Source organism: Lupinus angustifolius, chromosome LG08, assembly GCF_001865875.1.
Source record: "Lupinus angustifolius cultivar Tanjil chromosome LG08, LupAngTanjil_v1.0, whole genome shotgun sequence".
Classification (NCBI taxonomy): domain Eukaryota; kingdom Viridiplantae; phylum Streptophyta; class Magnoliopsida; order Fabales; family Fabaceae; genus Lupinus; species Lupinus angustifolius.
Window position 1 is genome coordinate 9,731,515 of NC_032016.1, and position 19,231 is coordinate 9,750,745.

The 19,231-nt window shown below is 31.7% G+C and overlaps 1 protein-coding gene and 1 pseudogene across 5 annotated transcripts; one reads left to right on the forward strand and one right to left on the reverse strand.

Annotated features, from left to right (window-relative positions):
• On the forward strand, window positions 818-5,937 carry LOC109354854 (annotated as a pseudogene).
• On the reverse strand, window positions 11,619-13,514 carry LOC109354598 (ethylene-responsive transcription factor ERF110-like). 5 transcript variants are annotated; one of them, XM_019597209.1, is made up of 3 exons: window positions 12,974-13,433; window positions 11,924-12,597; window positions 11,619-11,753 (listed from the first exon to the last, which is right to left on the reverse strand). In XM_019597209.1, exons 1-2 carry the CDS (start codon window positions 13,254-13,256, stop codon window positions 11,966-11,968), a joined length of 915 nt encoding a protein of 304 aa, XP_019452754.1. In that variant the 5' UTR covers window positions 13,257-13,433; the 3' UTR covers window positions 11,619-11,753; window positions 11,924-11,965. The 5 variants fall into 5 exon arrangements, with proteins under 5 accessions (XP_019452754.1, XP_019452753.1, XP_019452752.1 ...); XM_019597208.1 differs by having other exon boundaries at window positions 11,619-11,758; window positions 11,919-12,597; XM_019597207.1 differs by lacking the exon at window positions 11,619-11,753 and adding an exon at window positions 13,448-13,514 and having other exon boundaries at window positions 11,771-12,597; window positions 12,974-13,309.

Below are 19,231 nucleotides of genomic sequence, written 5' to 3' on the forward strand. Positions count from 1 at the left end.
TTCTTTTGTTTTAGATTTGGTTGGTTTTTGGACAATAATGCAGGATATTTTTTGCAAAGTACTAAAAAGTTATTGTAACTGTTAGCTTTAAGGAGAAAGTCATGCCAATCCAATGATAACATATAATCATTTTTTAATATATTTCCTCAATAAACTAATCTTTTTCGATGTGTTTGACTGTCACTCACACCAAAAATCAAATATTGCTTATATGAATTGAACTATTAATCAGGAATTGAGTGAGACTTTATATTACTTATAAGTTGTAGATAACATATATTCACTATATAAGGAAAAACATTCCCAAGTAAATATGTAATTAATATGGCAAGACAAAACTCAAATTGGCAACCAATTCAGTGGTGGTGCTGGTGGGATGCAATGTTGAAACCATGTGTGCTTATGCTATGTTTCATTTTACGAGGTCATAGTCTATGGATCCTGTTCCATCATAGCCAAAGGGATGTTACTTTTCATTTACCACTATATTTTTCTAATGTTATTATTAAATGGGAGCATGTTTTTTGTCCACATTTTATGCCACACCATGTCCCATTACCTATGTTTAGTTATTTAAATTAAAATTATAATTATTAAATATTTTTCTGACAAATAATATTTCTTAGTATATAGAGTGATACAGAACAGTAAAACAATATATATATATATATACCTGTATTTAATGAAATCTTGTACAAGTAGATTAACACATTCGTAAATATTACACTATATAATAAAGAAAGAAAAAGTAATTGCAAAAATAGTAATAGTTTTGTTAAAAACAATACAATTCAATGATTTATTGGATAGAATTAAAAAATGCATGCTATTGTGCACATCGAGAAATAGGCTCAGTAGCTATCATACACCGTGTGCGTCACTGTTCCTATCTCCTTTTAAATAATTAGAACCAGAAAAAAAGAAAAAACTTCAAACCGTTTTTTTCTCTGACTCCGATTTTTTCGTGCACGTGGCGATTGCATATGCTACTACTCCTCGCCGTTGATCCACGCGCCGGTGACCTCCATCTTTGATTTTCCGGCACTGTTTTGGTACAAACTCGTTCTCTATTATTCTCCGATCTAAGATTTTCTATTTGTTTCCCGATATAGTCAGCGATAACCGACACTTTTAAATTTCGCTTTCGATTTGAGTGTGCAAGTTACTGGAAATTCTCAATTTCAGTGTCATTTCAGTTTATTCTTTGATTGGTACTTATGTTCTTATGCATTTAGGAGAAACTTTGTGTGTATGGCTTTGATGGTTTCATTTTTTCACGTTTTTTTGTTTGTTTTCACGAAGCTGTGCTTGTGTTTGAGAAATTGCTTGCTAACAATAATAATTTGTTTTAACGATTTCATTTGCGTTTTTCTACATGTGATTTATATTAAGATGGTTGAGAGTAGTGATTTAGTGAGTCTTGTTTTTAATGCAAAACATATTTCTGTTTAACTATTTGGAAGGAATTTCATATTTTGAAAAGAAAAAAATGCGTAAACTCAATTTCTCTGTGACCCGTTTACAGATATTACAGTTTTTAAACAATGTATTCACTATGTTTTTAGAGCATATACATGTGTAAGTCATAACGTGGTTTTTGTCCTGTGAGATGTGCTTTTTGTAGATGTACTGTTGTGTCAACATTGAATTTGTTCAAATCAGGCATATTCTGTCTTTATATGATTGAAAAGAATAAGTGGAATGGAAAATTCTGTTAAAAAAGTTATGGAAGTTACAAAATGAATGATTTTGAAACTATGGGGAGTTGTTCTGATCTCTGTTTACTTTTGATTGAAAAGGCTGTAACTTTCTATTTCTGAGGAGAGGGAGGCATATATAAAAATCATTTTATGGTACGCCGATGAGCAGAACTGATGTTATTTGCAGCAGAAGGAGGAGGGTTCTTCTCTTCTTCAGCATCAGGATACAGTAAGGGTCTGAGCCTTCTCCTCTTAGGTCAGAGGAGTGAGGATAAACCCATGAGAGTTGCACCGTGGAACCACTACCAGTTGGTAAACCAAGAATCTGACCCAGAGCTCCAGCTGGATTCCACAAAGAACCGGCTCTCCCGCGGGTGTGCCTCCTTTGTTTGCTTTGGTCGCACTTCCGCAGGGTCTGATATTCCATCTCCTCTTAAAGTGGGCCCTGCTCAACAGCAAGATTCACCAAAGCCCCAGGTTTCCAACAGTGGAAAAGATCCTTCTGCTCATGTAGATGGTGATAATGATAACAGAAGGCTTGTGCTTAAAAGTAGCTTAAAGAGGCCACCAGTTAATAAATCAGTTCCTTTTGAGGCTGCTAATGAACATGAACCATCAGGTGGAAAAGGGATTGATGCTACTGGTGGTCAAACAGAGAGAAGGAAAGTGCAGTGGACAGATGTTTGTGGCAGTGAGCTTGTTGAAATACGAGAATTTGAGCCCAGGTATTTGAGTCTTTTGTTTTCTATATCACTTATTTCAGCCGAAGGATCTCTGGTTGTTCAATTGCAAAATCTAAATGTTTTATTTGTCAGATTTTATCATTATTAGCTCCTAATACTTTAAGCTTGATTAGTGAACCACATATGCTTGGATGAACTTTATGATTTTCCCTTTCTTTATTATAAATTATCTATATCTGTGATATTTTACTGTGATAAATGATGTAACTTGGAGCACTTTGGCTTGGGGATCACTTCAGTGAAACTGATTTTCATTTTTGTGATGTGAATTGTGATTAGAGAACGTCCTTACATTGCTTCTGCAAGTCCTAAGAAGTTTTATGTTTTGTTTACTTTAATGCTTTTATGTCCAACCAGTTCAGTTAAAAGTGGGTACTGTACTTAACAGGAGTGCAAAATGTGGGATGCTTTAAGACGTGCATTGTGTTGAATGACTATTGTTTTTGTTGCCTTCCGTTTTCACCTTATCAAGCATGTCCGAAATAATCAGAAAAGAAAGGGAAAGAAAAGTGGAAAATAATGCTTAGCTCAATCATATGTTCAGGAACTGTAGTAACATTGTTTTTAGTATATGATGGCATATGGAACACTTGGAAAATCATTTTTCAAGTGATTTGAGCATTACTCACCATTTAGCAACCCTCCCCTATGACACAGATTCCTAACTTTTAGGGTGGAGTTAGGCTCAAATATTCTAATGATTTAAGAGCCTCTCACGACGTTGGGTCTCCTGCGCATGTCTAGTCTTAGGCGTTTGGGTTGTGTTTTAACTTTTAAGTGTTATAAAGTCCCACATCAGTTGAGTATATGAGAAATGAATAATTTCGGCAATCCTCCCCTAGGAGCTAGCTTTTAGGGTGAAGTTAGTCTTAGTTATTCTTAGCACACATGTTTTACCCTCTATTATGGTGTTATTATTCCATTAATTGATATTGTCTGCTCATACAATATCTGGTCGAAGTTCTTAATTTAAAAAAGAAAAAGAAAAAGGAAAGGAAAACTCTTCGATTGTGCAAAGATTGCATGTATATCCACATGAGGTTAGCCTTTGCTATTAACTCTTTGAACCAACATAACTAAAGCAACCTGCAACTAAATATGTGTGTGTGTGTGCCCTTCTTGATTACTAAATGGGAAGAAGAAAAGTATTGTATTACATAGTGTGTACATTTTAGATGCTCTAATGTGCTTTACCCTGGATACATTCACTGAATCAAATCAAATTTGATTCTATCTAATCAACGGAACAACTTTCAATAACCAGCATTTTCTATTTGTTTTTTCTTTATGACATTTGAAAAAATAGTTTGAGTAAGTCATGCTAACCATATATCTGTAGTGAAACTTCTATTCAAAATAGGAGTTGCTTAAAAAAAAGTCAGTCCAATGCACGAGGCTCTGACCCAATGAAGTTTGGGGAGGGTAGATGTGCACAGCCTTACCTTCACAAGTCACAACCACTACTACTGTTTCCATTTAGTTTTTTATTTACTAGTGTAATTAAATAATATGGAAATAGTCTCTCAGCTTGTGGGGGTAAGGCTGCATACATCTATCCTCTTCAGACCCTACTAAGTGAGAGCCTCGGGCATTGAGCTACCCTTTTTTTAGTGTGATTAAATAATGAAATAATTCTCTAATTTAATCATCTAATAATGAAATAATTCTTTAGCAAAGATTGGAACAACGAATTAGGTGTAATAGTAAGTTGATAGTAAATTAGTATTGAACCTGCAGGTTCCGGATTAATAAAAAAATTATAAATGAAATATTATTATGTTCTTTGCTAGCACAAGGAATGTAATTGATGTGTGAATTTAGCAATGGGTAAACAGCTTTGCATGAGTGAGTCAAACTATTTTCAAATGCCGTAAAAGAAATAGAAGATATTAGTAGTTGGAAGTTATTGTTTTGTGCATTAGATAGAATCAAATTTAATTTGAGTATGTGAGTGTGTGCCGTAAAGGGTGAGCCTCGGCGCAACAATAAGGTTGCTTGCCTTATGACCCCAGACGTCATGAGTTCAATTCTTGGAAACAACTTCTTCGCTTGGGAGGACATGGCTGCATACTTCTATCATTCCTAGACCCCAGTATGTGCCATTGCAGTTCATATGTCCTTTACAAAAGAACATCACAACATGCAAAGATAAACACTATCTGATACAACATGAAAGAATTGAAATCAAAGGTTGATCTCAATCGGCATACAAGTATGTCTTTGCACAGTCAGAGATTTGTATTATTTATATTTTTTTATTAATCAGGAACTTCACCTGGGTATTTATACTTGATTTTACGCCTTCAATAAATTTGACATAAAGTAGATCTTGTTTTACTTTGCTGTATGTTTGTGAACACTGCATAGCTCCTGATTGTATAAAGGCTTTTCCAGGTTTTGGTTGGGAATATTCTGCTGTTTGGTGCTGGGTTTTATTCCAAAAGCTTCAATTTTATGTTTGATGATTTATTTTTGGTGATTAAAATCCGCAGTTGCTTATGATAAGCAAGTGATGGGGATGTTTTTCAATGCTGCATGTTTGATGAACTTGAGAAACATAAAAAAGAAAATCTATGTATAATTATTCAACTTCGCAAATCTATGCTTTAATGGCCCTTTGAAATTACTCCAGAGGTCAAATTAAAAATGGATAAACTTATAGGAACTCAATCACAAAAAACACGATATGTATTTGAATGAAACAGGGGACTAAAAAATAATAACTAGGTCTTCTTTTGCTCTCCAAATACCATCTAGTATATTCTAGTGACTGGAAATATTGAGAGTTAAGACTATTTCTATTTCATCATTTTTGTGGATATATAATTTTATTCATAAATGAATCCATACTTCTGTTAGAGCATGTTGAGATCTACAATGAAGGCAATTGGTAAATTGTGTTTGCTAGATAGTATTTATTGTTTGGTAATGAAAATAGTCAGTACAATCATCTGTTATTTGCCTGTGTATGGTAATTTTTCTCATGTCCCGTACCCTACTAGGTTCCCAACCATCATTTTGATGGATTCTGTTGAGACCTTTTACATCTAATGAGCTTGTTTTCATGAAATTTTATAATCTTTAACCTTGTCACATTTCTTTCCTTTTTAACATTGCAGTGAAGTAGATGAATCAGATGATGAATTTGATAATGGAAATGACAGAACTTGTTCTTGTGCAATTATGTAAATTGGAGTTTCATAAAGATTATAGGGTGTTCATCAATCATGAGGTCATTCACTGCTAACACAATTCATCACTCTGCATGAAGCAAAGGGAGCAAGATTTCAGACCCATGGAGATTTATACACCATCATCTTGCTGGAGTGATTTGTGTGTGTATAGTAGCTTGTTGCTAGGGCTTTAAATTTTGCTCCTTATCAATTTGTTGTATAATTCTTAAATGTGTGAATTCTTTGCCTTTGATTCTTCATTTTTATGCTACTTCATGTTCTTATTTATATATGGATTGACAAAGTTTCAGTTCTTTGTTCTGTGGGTTTCCACAAGGTAATACAAATGCAGGGTTTTGTGAATAATCAATGTTGTCATGATGGGGAAGTGAACTTATGGCTATACCATATTTTAGAGCGTTCCAAACTTCTGAATTCGACTCAGGTTTCAAATCTCTAGGATAGATTAGCTGAGCTTTATCTGTTGAAAGTACATAGAAAAGCTCATGTCATTGTAATTGCTTAAAGCTTTGAATTGAGTTAAAGTAATTGGATTATGATTGGATATTTCATTGTTAGAGTGATTAATTAATTTAAGAAAAAATGTTCAATTGTTCATACAGAAATAGTCTCTTGTAATGGGTGACTGCAAATATTAAGTTTCGGATTTGATATCCTTACATTTTAATCTTGTAATTATTTTGTATTAGAGAAAATGATATGTACACTGATAAAAATTTTTTTACATTGTCATTGTATTATATATATTCTTACCCAAATGTGAAAATGTTCAACGTATAGCTTAATTTTTTTGGAAAGGAACTAGAACTGAATTGTTGACATATTTGCAGCATTTTTTATTGCAAATTGTAATAAAAATCACACTATAATGCTTCCTACTTTTTTGTCTTACTCCTCTACCATTTTTATGCTTGATAATCTATTGATAGAATTCGTGCATTGAATTTGGATTCATGGATTCCAAAAAATGCAGAACAAGGTGTTAGTGTTAATCACTATTCTTGGTTCCATCTGTTGAATAATGAAACTCTAATAGTAAAATCCAAGTACAAATTTCCAAATTATAACAGTGGCAGGTTTGTTATGCATATTTAGCTAGGATCATAAGACTTTTTAAGATCAATTTCTTGAGGGTATTTGCAGGACTATTTACAAATATGAAATACCATCACCAAGAGAAAAAGGATGAAAACTAATTATCAAGCATAAATGCAAGGTAGATTAATATCATTTTTTTTGTACAAGAAGTTAAGAACATAGAGCATATATCCAAAAGAAAGAAAAGAAGTAAAGATAAGAAAACAACTTCATTACCAATCTCAGTTCTTGGATACATCTTGAACTTTTTACTTGTTTGATTAAGCATGCTAGTTCCAAGAATCCATTCATAGCAGAACATAGATTCCAACATATTCACTTTCTTATGTAAAATATATTCCCTTATAAAAGAAAGCTCTTTGGTTTTCTATACTCTCTTACCTTCAAACCTGAGATTACTAAACACATGCTACTCCACTTTAAGCAAATATAATAGTTGATCATAGTTCACACATCATAGCCAACCAACTTGTTCTTGATCCACTTATAGCTGTTTCTTACACTTGTTTTAAGCTTCCCTTCCAATGTGAACACATTATAGGCCTTGATTCTCTTCTTCCTCTTAATCTCTGCATCATTTGCTGCACAAAACCCACTTCCCTTCTCACTTGGCCCATTGAAGTTATATGAGTTAGACCTTTCTTTGAACTCAAATTCAGAGTAAGAGCAAGAATATTGAGGGAATGACTTGCTTTTCTCCATTGGCCTAATACTCTAACCTTTCTCTTTGGTCTCTCACTGCATGAAATGTTTGTATTATATGAGAAAACATTGGACAAAGTGGTTATGTGGTTTTGAAGTGAAGGGCTACATCATAATCCATTGTGGGACCACCCCATGTGTCCTTTTGGGACATACCTCTAGCAATATGTAATGCCACCATCTAGTGAAATTCCTAAATAACTCTATCATATACACATTTTATATATCTAATATCTAAATATTACAAACAAAAAAAAGTTTGACTAATTTGAATTTGACACTACTCGATAAACGTTTAAAGTAGCTTGTAGCTTTTAGAGTCATTCCAAAAGCTATTATAGGCGTTTGGTAAACAAAAATTGAAGATAATTTGAATCAGACAATTAGACATAGTTATTTGGGCAACAAAATATTACGTATTAAGTAAATAAATAAATCCACTAGCTACTAGAGATTACACAACATGAGTTCACATGGTAGGGGTTTGGACCCACCATTTTTAGTGGAGGGGACCAAGTTGGTTACATTATTTATTTTCTGATACTGAGATAAGGCACTAAAGCCTTTGCTTTGAACAAATGCCAATTTGCAGGCTATATAAAAATGCACATTTATATTATTTGGTTATGTGGAACTTCTAGTGTCCCAACCATTTTCTTTATGAAAAGAAAACAAGAGCTATCTTCCATTTTATGTCAAAATCAGTGGCTTAGTGCTGTGTGGGCCTTGGAATTTCATGCAGATCAAAGATTGCCTTCATCTCTTTGCTTTAAGAAATAAATTAGCTAATGCAATTATGATTGACCAATTTCATATCATTATTAGTTGAACATATTGGGACACAAATCCATTCTGATCAAGTTATTGTTTGAAGAAATTGGTAGTGTAAGGTCTCACTGGATCATCATAGTCGAATGTTGGATTCCTAGGAGCGAAATTATTATCAGGGCAGACACGAACCTTAAAAGGAATTAGTTCATTACTCAAAAAGATAAGAAATATCCTCTTTAGTAGTACCCAAAAGAATTAATGTTTGAAGAATGAATATTAGAAATCAGTTTCACAAGAAACTGCTTATTATATCTCATCCAACATAATGAATTTTAACACATAGTTGAAGGAATCTTAGGCTTTTGCAATCACATGTTGAAATCCAATTCTCATTAATAGAATATGTGTGATTTTATTGATTACATAAGCTTAAAATGAGAGGAAATTAAAGACTAATATGATAAATGTAACATATAGGCCCACATGTATAGCACCAAGAGTACCAATCCAAATGGGTCATAATCTTTAGAGTTTGTAAAATGAAAATAATTAACATGTGTGTGATCTATAGGCTCCACATTCATGCTCCTATTCTCAGCATGATTACTTCTTTGTGTAAAAGAATATATCAACATGTGTGTAATCTATAGGCACAGTAAGACTCGAATCCACAATCGTCTGATTAGAAGTCAGACGTCTTATCCATTAGGCCATGGGCGCTTTTGCAACGTTTTCATGGTAATAATAGGAAAAGAAAAGGAAAAAGGACAACTCCATCCATAAGATCATGAAAATTTTGGATATGTTTGATGAAAAATAAATGTAACAACTCAGGTGATGAGATTTATAACTACAAATCCTTGAATTCAACCCAACATATTATTCGGAGAAAAGTCAATAGTCTAATTTATTTATTTTCATAAATAGTTATATGATGCAAGCCAATTGATGTTGCATGAGAAATGACAAAGTTATGAAATGGGGTTGTTGACCATTAAGGTACCCATAAACCATGCTGCATACTAAGTGATATAGGATAATCTTTGATCATCTGAATCTCCATGATCCAAGCTTTTGAAGCAGAAAGGGTCATTTTAATTGATTCTTATGCCATGGTAACTTTACATAGCTTTCTTGTTTCTTTCATGAGGAAAAGAAATGAATTATGTGTTGGTTGGGGTGAGTAAGGATAATGGTAGAGATCAGTGGTTCATGTGGAAGTAATGACATCGACAACCTAATGCACCAAAAACAAAATGAAAAAACTTATAAGTGTGAAGTCTCATATTGGATATGCACGGAGGAAACTCCGTGGGAGGAGATTGTGAAAGTTAGTACTTAGTCTATCATTTGTGTCTCACTCATTATCCATTTTTTGTATGTAAATTTGCTTATAACATACATTTGTACCATGCAGAAATATGGCAATCTTTTTGAGAAAAATGCCAAAAGTGGGAGTTTTTACATTCAGTCCAACAAGAGAAGGGTCAAGGTAACCCTTAGAAAAGAAGTATAACCTTTACTTTTCAATTTGTTGGTACGCACCATTGTTAATGCCATAATTTCTAATATTTGTAATAGTCATTAGGTACCAAAAACCCTCAGTAGTAATATGGTGGATGTTATAAAAGTATCAAAATATTAATATGACAATTTAGGATTCTCACCATTATGGTAAGAGATTAATCTTCTCCGGGGTGTATTTATCCCTCCCATTAAATATTGCTTTTAGAAATCCATCCTTAATCTTTTGATCATTCTAAAAATCTAGTGAAGTTTTATACAACTGGATCAACACTTCTGATTGTATGGTAGAAATTATAAGAGTAACATTTCTTACCCCATTTTATGGTCATAAGATCATTGAGCCATGATATTTAACCAATGACATCAGCTTATTTAGATGCATATACATCATGTTCGATGCTTATACCTAGTGTTATCATATCATCAATCTCTTAAATACACTTTTTTATTTCATTGGAGCAAATTGTGAATCAATAAAAGTAAAAACAAAAATTGGCATATACCAACTTCATAAATAGCATGCCAGACCTAGACACTTGTGTCTTGTGGATCTAAACCCACAAACTGTTTGGTAAACTAGCAATCACGCTACTACTTCACCGAAGAAATCACCCGTGTCAAGAAATTATGTTTCTTGATGTCTCTATCCAATCAAATCACATCAGTTAATATAATTCTAGTCATTAGGAAGGAGTACATGAGGTTGTGGGTTCAAGTCCCACCATCGACGAAAAAGGGAGTTATAAGGCGGTTAGATGGTAGGGTGTAGGAGTTTGAAGGTGAAGGAGGATGACCACTAATATTTCTACTTTTATATTTTTTTTTATTTAATTCAATGACATATTGTAATTGGTGAGGACATTATTAAGAACAAAATTTGAGACATAGAATCTTCATTACTCATTTCCCACTACTAGGCCTTTTCCTTTTGTCTCTCAAAAAGGTTTGGCTTGAGCCTATATCCATGATGTGCAACATTCTTGTTATATTTATCATAAATTTGTATGACACTATTATAGGGGTTTAATCTTTATACATTTAATTTAAAACTTTTTACACTTCTATCAATATCATACATTATTAACCATCTATGGTGGTAGTGGTCTTATATTTTATCTTTTTATCATGCTGGGGTGTGATTTTTCATGTTGGAAGTTTAAGTTGATATTGCATTCTTGAAAGGGTTGTTATCAATTCTTTCTTTTTAATAAATTAGTTTTTTACCTTTTGGAAGATACAAATAATCTATAATTGCATGATAATACTAGAAAACATTTTTACACAAGAAATTTATGTAGTTCTTATGTAAAAATGTTGTAATGTGTGGATGACTTAATTATATAGTATAGAATATTATTAAAATAATCTTAAAAAGTAATAATGTCAAAATGAACTCCATTTGAAATGACAAAGCACTCACATATATCATTAAGATAACTATAACAATAAGGGTTTAATAATAGATGGTAAGTGTCTTGAAAAATAATGGAAAAAGAGAACAATAATATAATGCACAAATCAATATTCAACATTAATATTAAGAAAGTTGGAAAAAGTAAAAGTTATAACTAAAGAAATGTAGGGCAAATGTGGCATAATCAGAAGAGATTAGGGATATAGATACATTGAAGACATCTACCATAATAGATAATGATTTCTACACTTTTCTGAATCAAACTCAATTTTGCTTTGTCTTTACCTTAAATGTCCTTTAACTTTGGTTTTAAAAAAAACAAAGAAATGGAAGATATAAGAGATTTCAACCAAAGGTGAAGAGAGAAAGATACATAATCCATTTATAATTTAAAATGAAAGACCAAACATTGTGCACACATACTTAACCTAATAGTCTTTAATTTTAAACCAAACAACATATTTTTATTAATATATCTCTCTTTATTCTTCTCTGACTATTCATCCTATTTGAATCAATTTATTAAAAAATAATGGGTGCTCTAAACCATTTAAAATGACAAGGTAAAAAAAAACTTTTTATTCTGGGTCTATCCAAGCAATAAGTAAGGAATGAGAATCCGTTGTCCTCAACTATGTCACCAACTACGTCCCTGACCAATCAGGGTGAAACAAAATTGATAAAATTATGAATATTTAATTTTTTTAACTAAATTGGCATAATAGAATTGGTCTGGGACAGGATTTGGGACAGAGTTGTACATAGTAAGTATATGAAGAAAAAAGAGAGGGAAATAATGAAGTTGTGTATTCCATATCAACCACGTGGAGGAGGATGACCACTAATATTTGACCACGTTGTCGTTGTTGTTGAAGGTATATAATCTGAGCCTCCACCACTTCCGTCACTGCCACCGTGAGAGTGGTCCTCCGGTGGCCGGAACAACCCCATTTGCTGACTTGAAAACATGGTAGGAAATGAAGCAGAGAAGGACATTTGAGAAGAAGGAGAAGAAGATGAAGATTGAAGTGTAGCCATGTGAGAATCATAGAACCATTGGTCAAGTCCATGGTAATCTCCAGAAGCCTTCAACAATTGTGAATATTGCCAATAGTCTCTCATCAAGTCATTGGAGCCGTGAAGTGGTGGTGGCGCCGCCATCTGCATGAACGATGAAGAGGATAAATGGGTTGGTGGTGGTGGTGGTGGTGGTGGTGGTGGCGGCATTGCTCTAACGTTTTCAGGGAAGTTGAGTTTTGCTCTGTTTCCTCTGAATCTTAAAGCAGCTTCATCATAAGCTCTTGCTGCAGCCTCTGCAGTTTCGAAAGTTCCAAGCCATACTCTTGCTGCTTTGTGTGGATCACGAATTTCTGCTGCCCATTTTCCCCATGGTCTCTGCCTTACTCCTCTGTATCTTCTTCTCTCTTCACTACCACCTTCTTCTCTCACTGTTTCATATCAAAATACTAAGCTTTTGCATTATCATTCTTCTATATTATCGTTGGAAAGTAAGTCCCACATTGTCTATCTCATTCTCTCGGAAATGATTTAAATGCATGTTGGACTACTCCTATCATTATGAATTAGTTTTGAGATGAAACTTTAACAATTATAGACTCAATTGTATATCATGATGTGGTGAGGTGAGATTAATCAAATATTCATTTCATTTATTGATGTGGTCCAACAATACATGATTGATATAGAACTATAGAGTAATGGTTGATTAAGCAAAATTTAGAACATGCAAATAATGAATGATACCCCATTTGGTTATTTAGACTAAAATTGAAGAGAATGAGATTTTGTTTAAAGCAATTGCACCTGAAGATGATTCTCCTTGGGGTATGATATTTTCATGTTCACGCCCTCTTTTGTGTCCAACAGAACAAGACAAACTAGGAGAAGAAGAATAGAATGACATCATAGGAGAACCACTTCCTATGACTATGCTACTACTTTCAGCAGATGCAGAAGGAGTTGATACCACACGTGTCATCCCCGAAACAATGGCACTTAAATCTCCTTCCTCCTCCTCCTCATCGCTGCCGTGCTCCTCCGTCAACTTCCCTGAACCCCTTTGATGCGCCACCGTTATAAAGCACATGTAATCAAAACTCTTGTGTTGTGTAGTTGATTCCTCCTCTTTCTACTTCTTCTCTGATAAAGAAAGAATGAAAGAGAGAAGAGTGAATATATAAGACAAATCCAACTACATGAATAGTAACCTTGTTCAATATATATATATATATAATCATACACCATGCACACAAATATGAGAGTAAAAATACAACATACTGTAATAATAAATTAATATATATTGATATATAATACTGTTGGGTCCTCCCTTAGAAAGAGTCTTTTTTGTACTGAAACTTAATGGAGATGGAACATGGAATTAATGGAGAAAACAGTGATCGTCTTTGAATTGAGTTCCTACACCCAAATCAGTCAAATTTATTTAATAATGTGATTATGTATAGTCATTCTATTACTCCTCTTATCCTTATCATAAGTTTAATGATGTAGTGTGACTCACAAATTCTATGGGATAATAAAATCATGTTTATGTTTTTATGTTTGGTATTGTTTAACATAAATATAAGAATATATGATATTTCAAAATTGTATCACTCCATATCTTATTAAATAATATGATCGATTAGAAAAAATATTCAAGTTTAAAATATAATTATTAATGTAATTGCATGGTCAAAACACTGGTCTCGAGGAACTCAAAATGCAATTTCGTGCATGTTTTTCTCTCTATTTATTAAACGGAAAATACTAATCCTTGCATAAATCTTTTCATGAAACCCATGTCATATGTTATGTCCATCTAATTTTTATACCTAAACCATGTTTAGTTTTTACACTTATTACGTAGTTTTTGACAATTTCGTTCTCACATTTTCTAGAAAAAGATGAGTATATAAAAAGGTGTATGAGTTTAAAGTATAAAAGTAACATTTTTATATGATTAAATATGGTGAGTTAGGCATGAACGAACTGAACAACCAGAGTGTTGAATTTGAAAAGATGGTTTCGTAATTGAACAAATGATGAATCGGTGGGGTTTGTCCTTATAAAGAAAAGGACACTCCCACGTTCTCCCACCCAAATAATTACGTACTAAGTAATATTTTCACACAAATTCATACACTTTTTTTTACATAATTTTTATTATAATTAATTTGACCAATATTTTATGTACATTTTTTTTAATTTTAACGTTGCATACTATATTAGGTAACTAGATGTAAAATGAACATTTTCAAAAGAAGGTTTCTGGTTTTTGTGTACATGAAAATGTCATAGAATCAAAAGTTACACATTCACCTACCCCTCACTTATACATACTTACCTTCCAAATACTATACAAGAATAGAAAAAGCTCGAGTACGTGGTCAAGAAAATAAAATATATCTTTATAACAGTAAATAATTTATTTTTTATAATCACTAGTCAGTATAAATATGACATGTATATTATTTTATTTTATAAATATTTTTATAGAAAATGATTAAATATGAAATATTTCTAAGTTAATAACTGTAATTAAAATCGGACACGACCATTCCATTCGACTAAAATAAAAAAATGGTAATGAACCACAATGAGTACAAAAACTGGTCAACCTATTCTGAACCTAGTTGACCAGCTAGAAATGTTGACTATTGACCACGCGTACGGAAAAAAGAATATGGGTGAAAGGTTAATCTATGGGACTTAGTTTCTTATATTGTGTCTCAATGCATGTTACTTGTAGCACTAAAAGAGGTGCAATGTATGTCAACCCCACTCTCCCGCAAACATACGAGTCAGACTCCTCTTTAAGAAATGACAGTTATATTTTGAAGGACAAAATTATAATAACAACGTAAAGTAAGGGATAATAGTGTTATTGTCTTTTAAATTTTTCATGTATTTTTAACTAACTGACTTAACAGAGAAGACAAGAATGAGTCAAATCGGCTTTGAATTAGTGAGAACCAATTCCATTCAGACAAATTGACTAGCTTGAAATGTTGAATGTTGATCACGCGTACACACACAAATGAGGATGGAACATTAATCTATGAGCATTTGATAGATATATTCTTATATTGTGTCTCAATCTTACTTCTACCACTAAGAGAGGTTCCAACAAATGTCAACCCCTCCTCACGTATATACAAAAAAGAATAAGTGTCTCTTTACAAACTATCATTCCAATTTCGAATTGAGTTTGTGATTTTATGTTTGGATTGTACCAATAACCAACAACAACTTGAGAAGGGAGCATCTTTTGTTTTGTGTTTAATGCGATTTTAATTGAATTTTCCAAACATAGAATTCTAATTCAAAGAGTAAGATGTCAAATTTGAGTTTAGGTAAATTCAGTTTAATGGCCTAATTTAATGACCGATTTCACACATCTAGTCACCATAATTACCAAATATATCATCGATCATTCATTTTTAATCTTGATTAACTCTTGAATAAAAATAATATAAATGAATGATGTTTTGACTGTATAAAAATTTATACAATGTCAACGCATAAATATTATGCTCTAATTTATAAACATTCGTTATATATGTGCATCGAAAAAAAAACTCAATAAAGTGTATCTTAAGGAAGATGATTGGCGTTGCAAAAAATAAAATAAAAAGGTTAATACCCAATAACTTCTAAGTAACATAGCTAGTATGTACATTTTTTTAATAACCCTAATACATACTACATTCTAATCATTATTACATGACTATACATGTAAAAGCACTAACAAAAGCAAAAACACCTACAACAAATAGATTATATAAGTTTTAGAGTAATGATGGAGAAATCATAAAAATTGGCAAAGAAGGCAAAATTTAACAATTCTTACAAAATTTAAAATAAATAGTACTATTAAATATTAATAGTTATGTAAAATCGAATGTAATCAAAAACCAATTATATCATATATTTTACAAAAATAAACATGGTCATTTTTTATAAAATAAAAAAACACAAAAAAAGACATACTTTAAATTAGCCATAAAAAATATTCTAAAAATTTGGTAGGAATATTTGAAAATTTAGAAGGAGAAGAAATCTTATTAAATTTGTTTTTTGGGTTGCTGCCCTTATTTTGATGTAACTAGTTATTTTGTGGAGGGAAACGTCCCAACCCTTAAATCATTTCTAAATATGTGGAATCATGAACCTATTCGACAAAGAATTAGGCAGATAGGTTTTTTCCCCAACTTGAACGATGCAAAATAGCTGGTAGTATAACCGAAAATCGAAGAAACATATAACATTTAGAGATAAGTGTATTTATACTTATTGATGTTATCATTTATAATTAAATTTTAATAATAATTAAACTTTTTAATATATTGACAAGATTAATTTTTTATCTCCATATATATACGTCTTTGTACAAGTCTTTCTCAATTGTTAGTTGATACCTTTCTGTTTTTTTGTTTTATATTAATTGTAAGTGTAGACTAATAACTACACTAGTCATTCCAGCACCGACTGTTCCACACGTGTATCAATATCTCCCGCATAAACTTCATCTTTCATTTTCACGACCAAAGGACCATCTTCGGTGCATTTCATCATTTATCTTCTCCGCTTATAAAAAAGAAAATGATTGTTTTGTCTCATATTTTTAATGATAAAAATGTGATTTAATACTAAATAAAAAGATAAAAGTGTTATTATATATTGTATTTCGTGTATTATTTTGTGTTATTTGTCTCTCCATTAATGTAGATCATTCTTGCTCATTTCATTAATGCAATATATATCATTAATTGTGTTAAGAATTTAAATTGTAAGTTGCTTTCTGATTAATTAAGCACGTGTTTTATTGTGTTGTAATGTACTTTAAAATAAGTTTGACATTTTCTTATTAAATAGGAGTAGCATAGTACAAGAGGCTAAGGGAATTATTTATCTAATTTTTAGTTTTTTGGTGTACATTATCTAATTTAGTTAAATAATGAATAAACATAATAGAGATCAACATGTGTTATATTAAAAGATTGTATTATTTTATGTGATACTTCTTCTGATTGGTTGAAAAATTTATATTTAATTTTAAAATTTAAGAATAAAGTATTTTCTTGAGTAATTAAAAAAGTGATACGTGAAGTGACATACTTTTTGGGATAGAAAATATATATAAAGATAATCTTACAAATTAAAAAAAGGCCTCTTAATTACCACTAAATATTGGTTTAGGAAATTGACGTACGTAGTGAAGTGTGAATGGGATGATTGTGTTATAAGTTTGGTGGGTGGAAGAGGAGATAGAATTTGATCAGGTTCAATGGTCATGTCTGAAAAGAACCAAAACGACAACACATAACTTCATAATCATTAATCTAACATCTTCAATGGGACCAAACTAGAGGCAACCTATTATTCATTTCCAACATGTGTAAAAATGAGGATAAATTATCTCTTTTAAAAAATAAATTTGCGTGTAAATGAGTAAGAATAGATGCACTTATTATTAATTTAATGCAATCTTATTAATATTTTAAAAAATATATAATGTTCTTATGATCATCAACGATCAAGAGTAAACTTGTAATAGGATTATTACAGCCGAATTTCGGTCCAAGGATTATAATTTATGTGAAAGACAAAGAAAAGATATTGGATATGTTCTAGTACAAGATTTTGGCCGTCCAAATTTGGGGAGGATATCTTTTTGTCCGAAAATAATGTACTATTTTATATATCATTACTTATGATTGGTAAAAAAAATATATTTAATTACTAAAAAATTAATTTAAATATATTTTTCAACCAATCACAAAAAATAGTACATAGAATGTCATATTATATCAGATAGTAGATGTGTTCCTCAAACTTTATAGAGTACGAACTCTTTAATTACTCACGCATGGGTGCACAAAAACTTTTGGAGAAGCATATATATCATTGCTTCCCATGCTAGGTTCACACTTTAGGTTTTGAGAATAATGATTACCTTTGGTGAATTTTGATACATTGAAGTTAGATATGCTTTGGGTAGAAGGCATCACTTAACTCAGTTTCAAAAAATTGAGATTTGGGTTGTGTTGGATCCAACCTTTGAAATCTTGTTTTTTTGTTTCTTATATGTATTTTTACACTGGATACAATCTTATCCTATCCGAGAATATTTATAAATATGTAAGACTAACTCTACCAGTGATATTAACACGGTAAATATTTGTATGGCGATTAACATGGTAAATATTTGTATGGCGATTATTTTAAAGTTTTTGTTGGTGTTTTTGGATTTATTATTCCTAATTTAAATGGGAAAAAGTTGGATGTTTGGACAACACTTTCCAAAAAGAAACATTCTTTTCCATTCAACTTTATTCAGAAACCCTAAAAGTTTCTCTTTCTTAATCTCAATCCTCTCCCAACCCTAACACCAAACTAAAATAATTACACTAGGTTGATAATTGACATTACACAGTTTCCTTTTTTGAAAGGCTTCTATATTAATACGCGTGTATAATTAGTCATTTATTTTTTTATAAATTAGCTGCATGCATGAAAGTGATGAAATCCTTTACTAATTTTGTGCATTTTTTATTTCAATCATTAGTTGCTCCGTAAAACTTCAAGTAAAAAAATAAGGCTTTACTCTTTAATGATGATGTATGAATAATTAATATTTGTCATGTTTTTATAGAGAATAATCATCTAACATGAATCTTTTATATGTATCACTTCATGTGTTATTGATAATAAACAGTCATCTCATTAGAAATTTTAATAACTTATTTTTAATAGATATTAATTTATTTTTTAATAGTGACAAAAAAGTGGTAGTAATTATAAATATAGAATTTTTTGTTTCAAATTATCCAAGATATAACATAGAAAAACACCTCATTTTTAATGAGTAAGATGTGTGTTATATAACACCTCAGACATGCGACCCCCGGACCTATGAATACACCAAGCATACTACAGATAATACCTAATACCTGAGTTTTGACATGCGACCTCCTAACCCATGAATATACTGTGCATATCACCTACAAGCTTAGATACTATTGCAGTATTTTATTCCCACAAAAGGGAGTCTACCGCAAC

Bases quoted from the DNA above. Each gene is read 5' to 3' on its own strand.
- LOC109354598 (XM_019597209.1), bottom strand. From the start codon at position 13,256: ATGTGCTTTATAACGGTGGCGCATCAAAGGGGTTCAGGGAAGTTGACG. The intron at 12,598-12,973 runs GTGCAATTGCTT...GATATGAAACAG, and splicing joins CCAAGGAGAATCATCTTCAG to TGAGAGAAGAAGGTGGTAGT.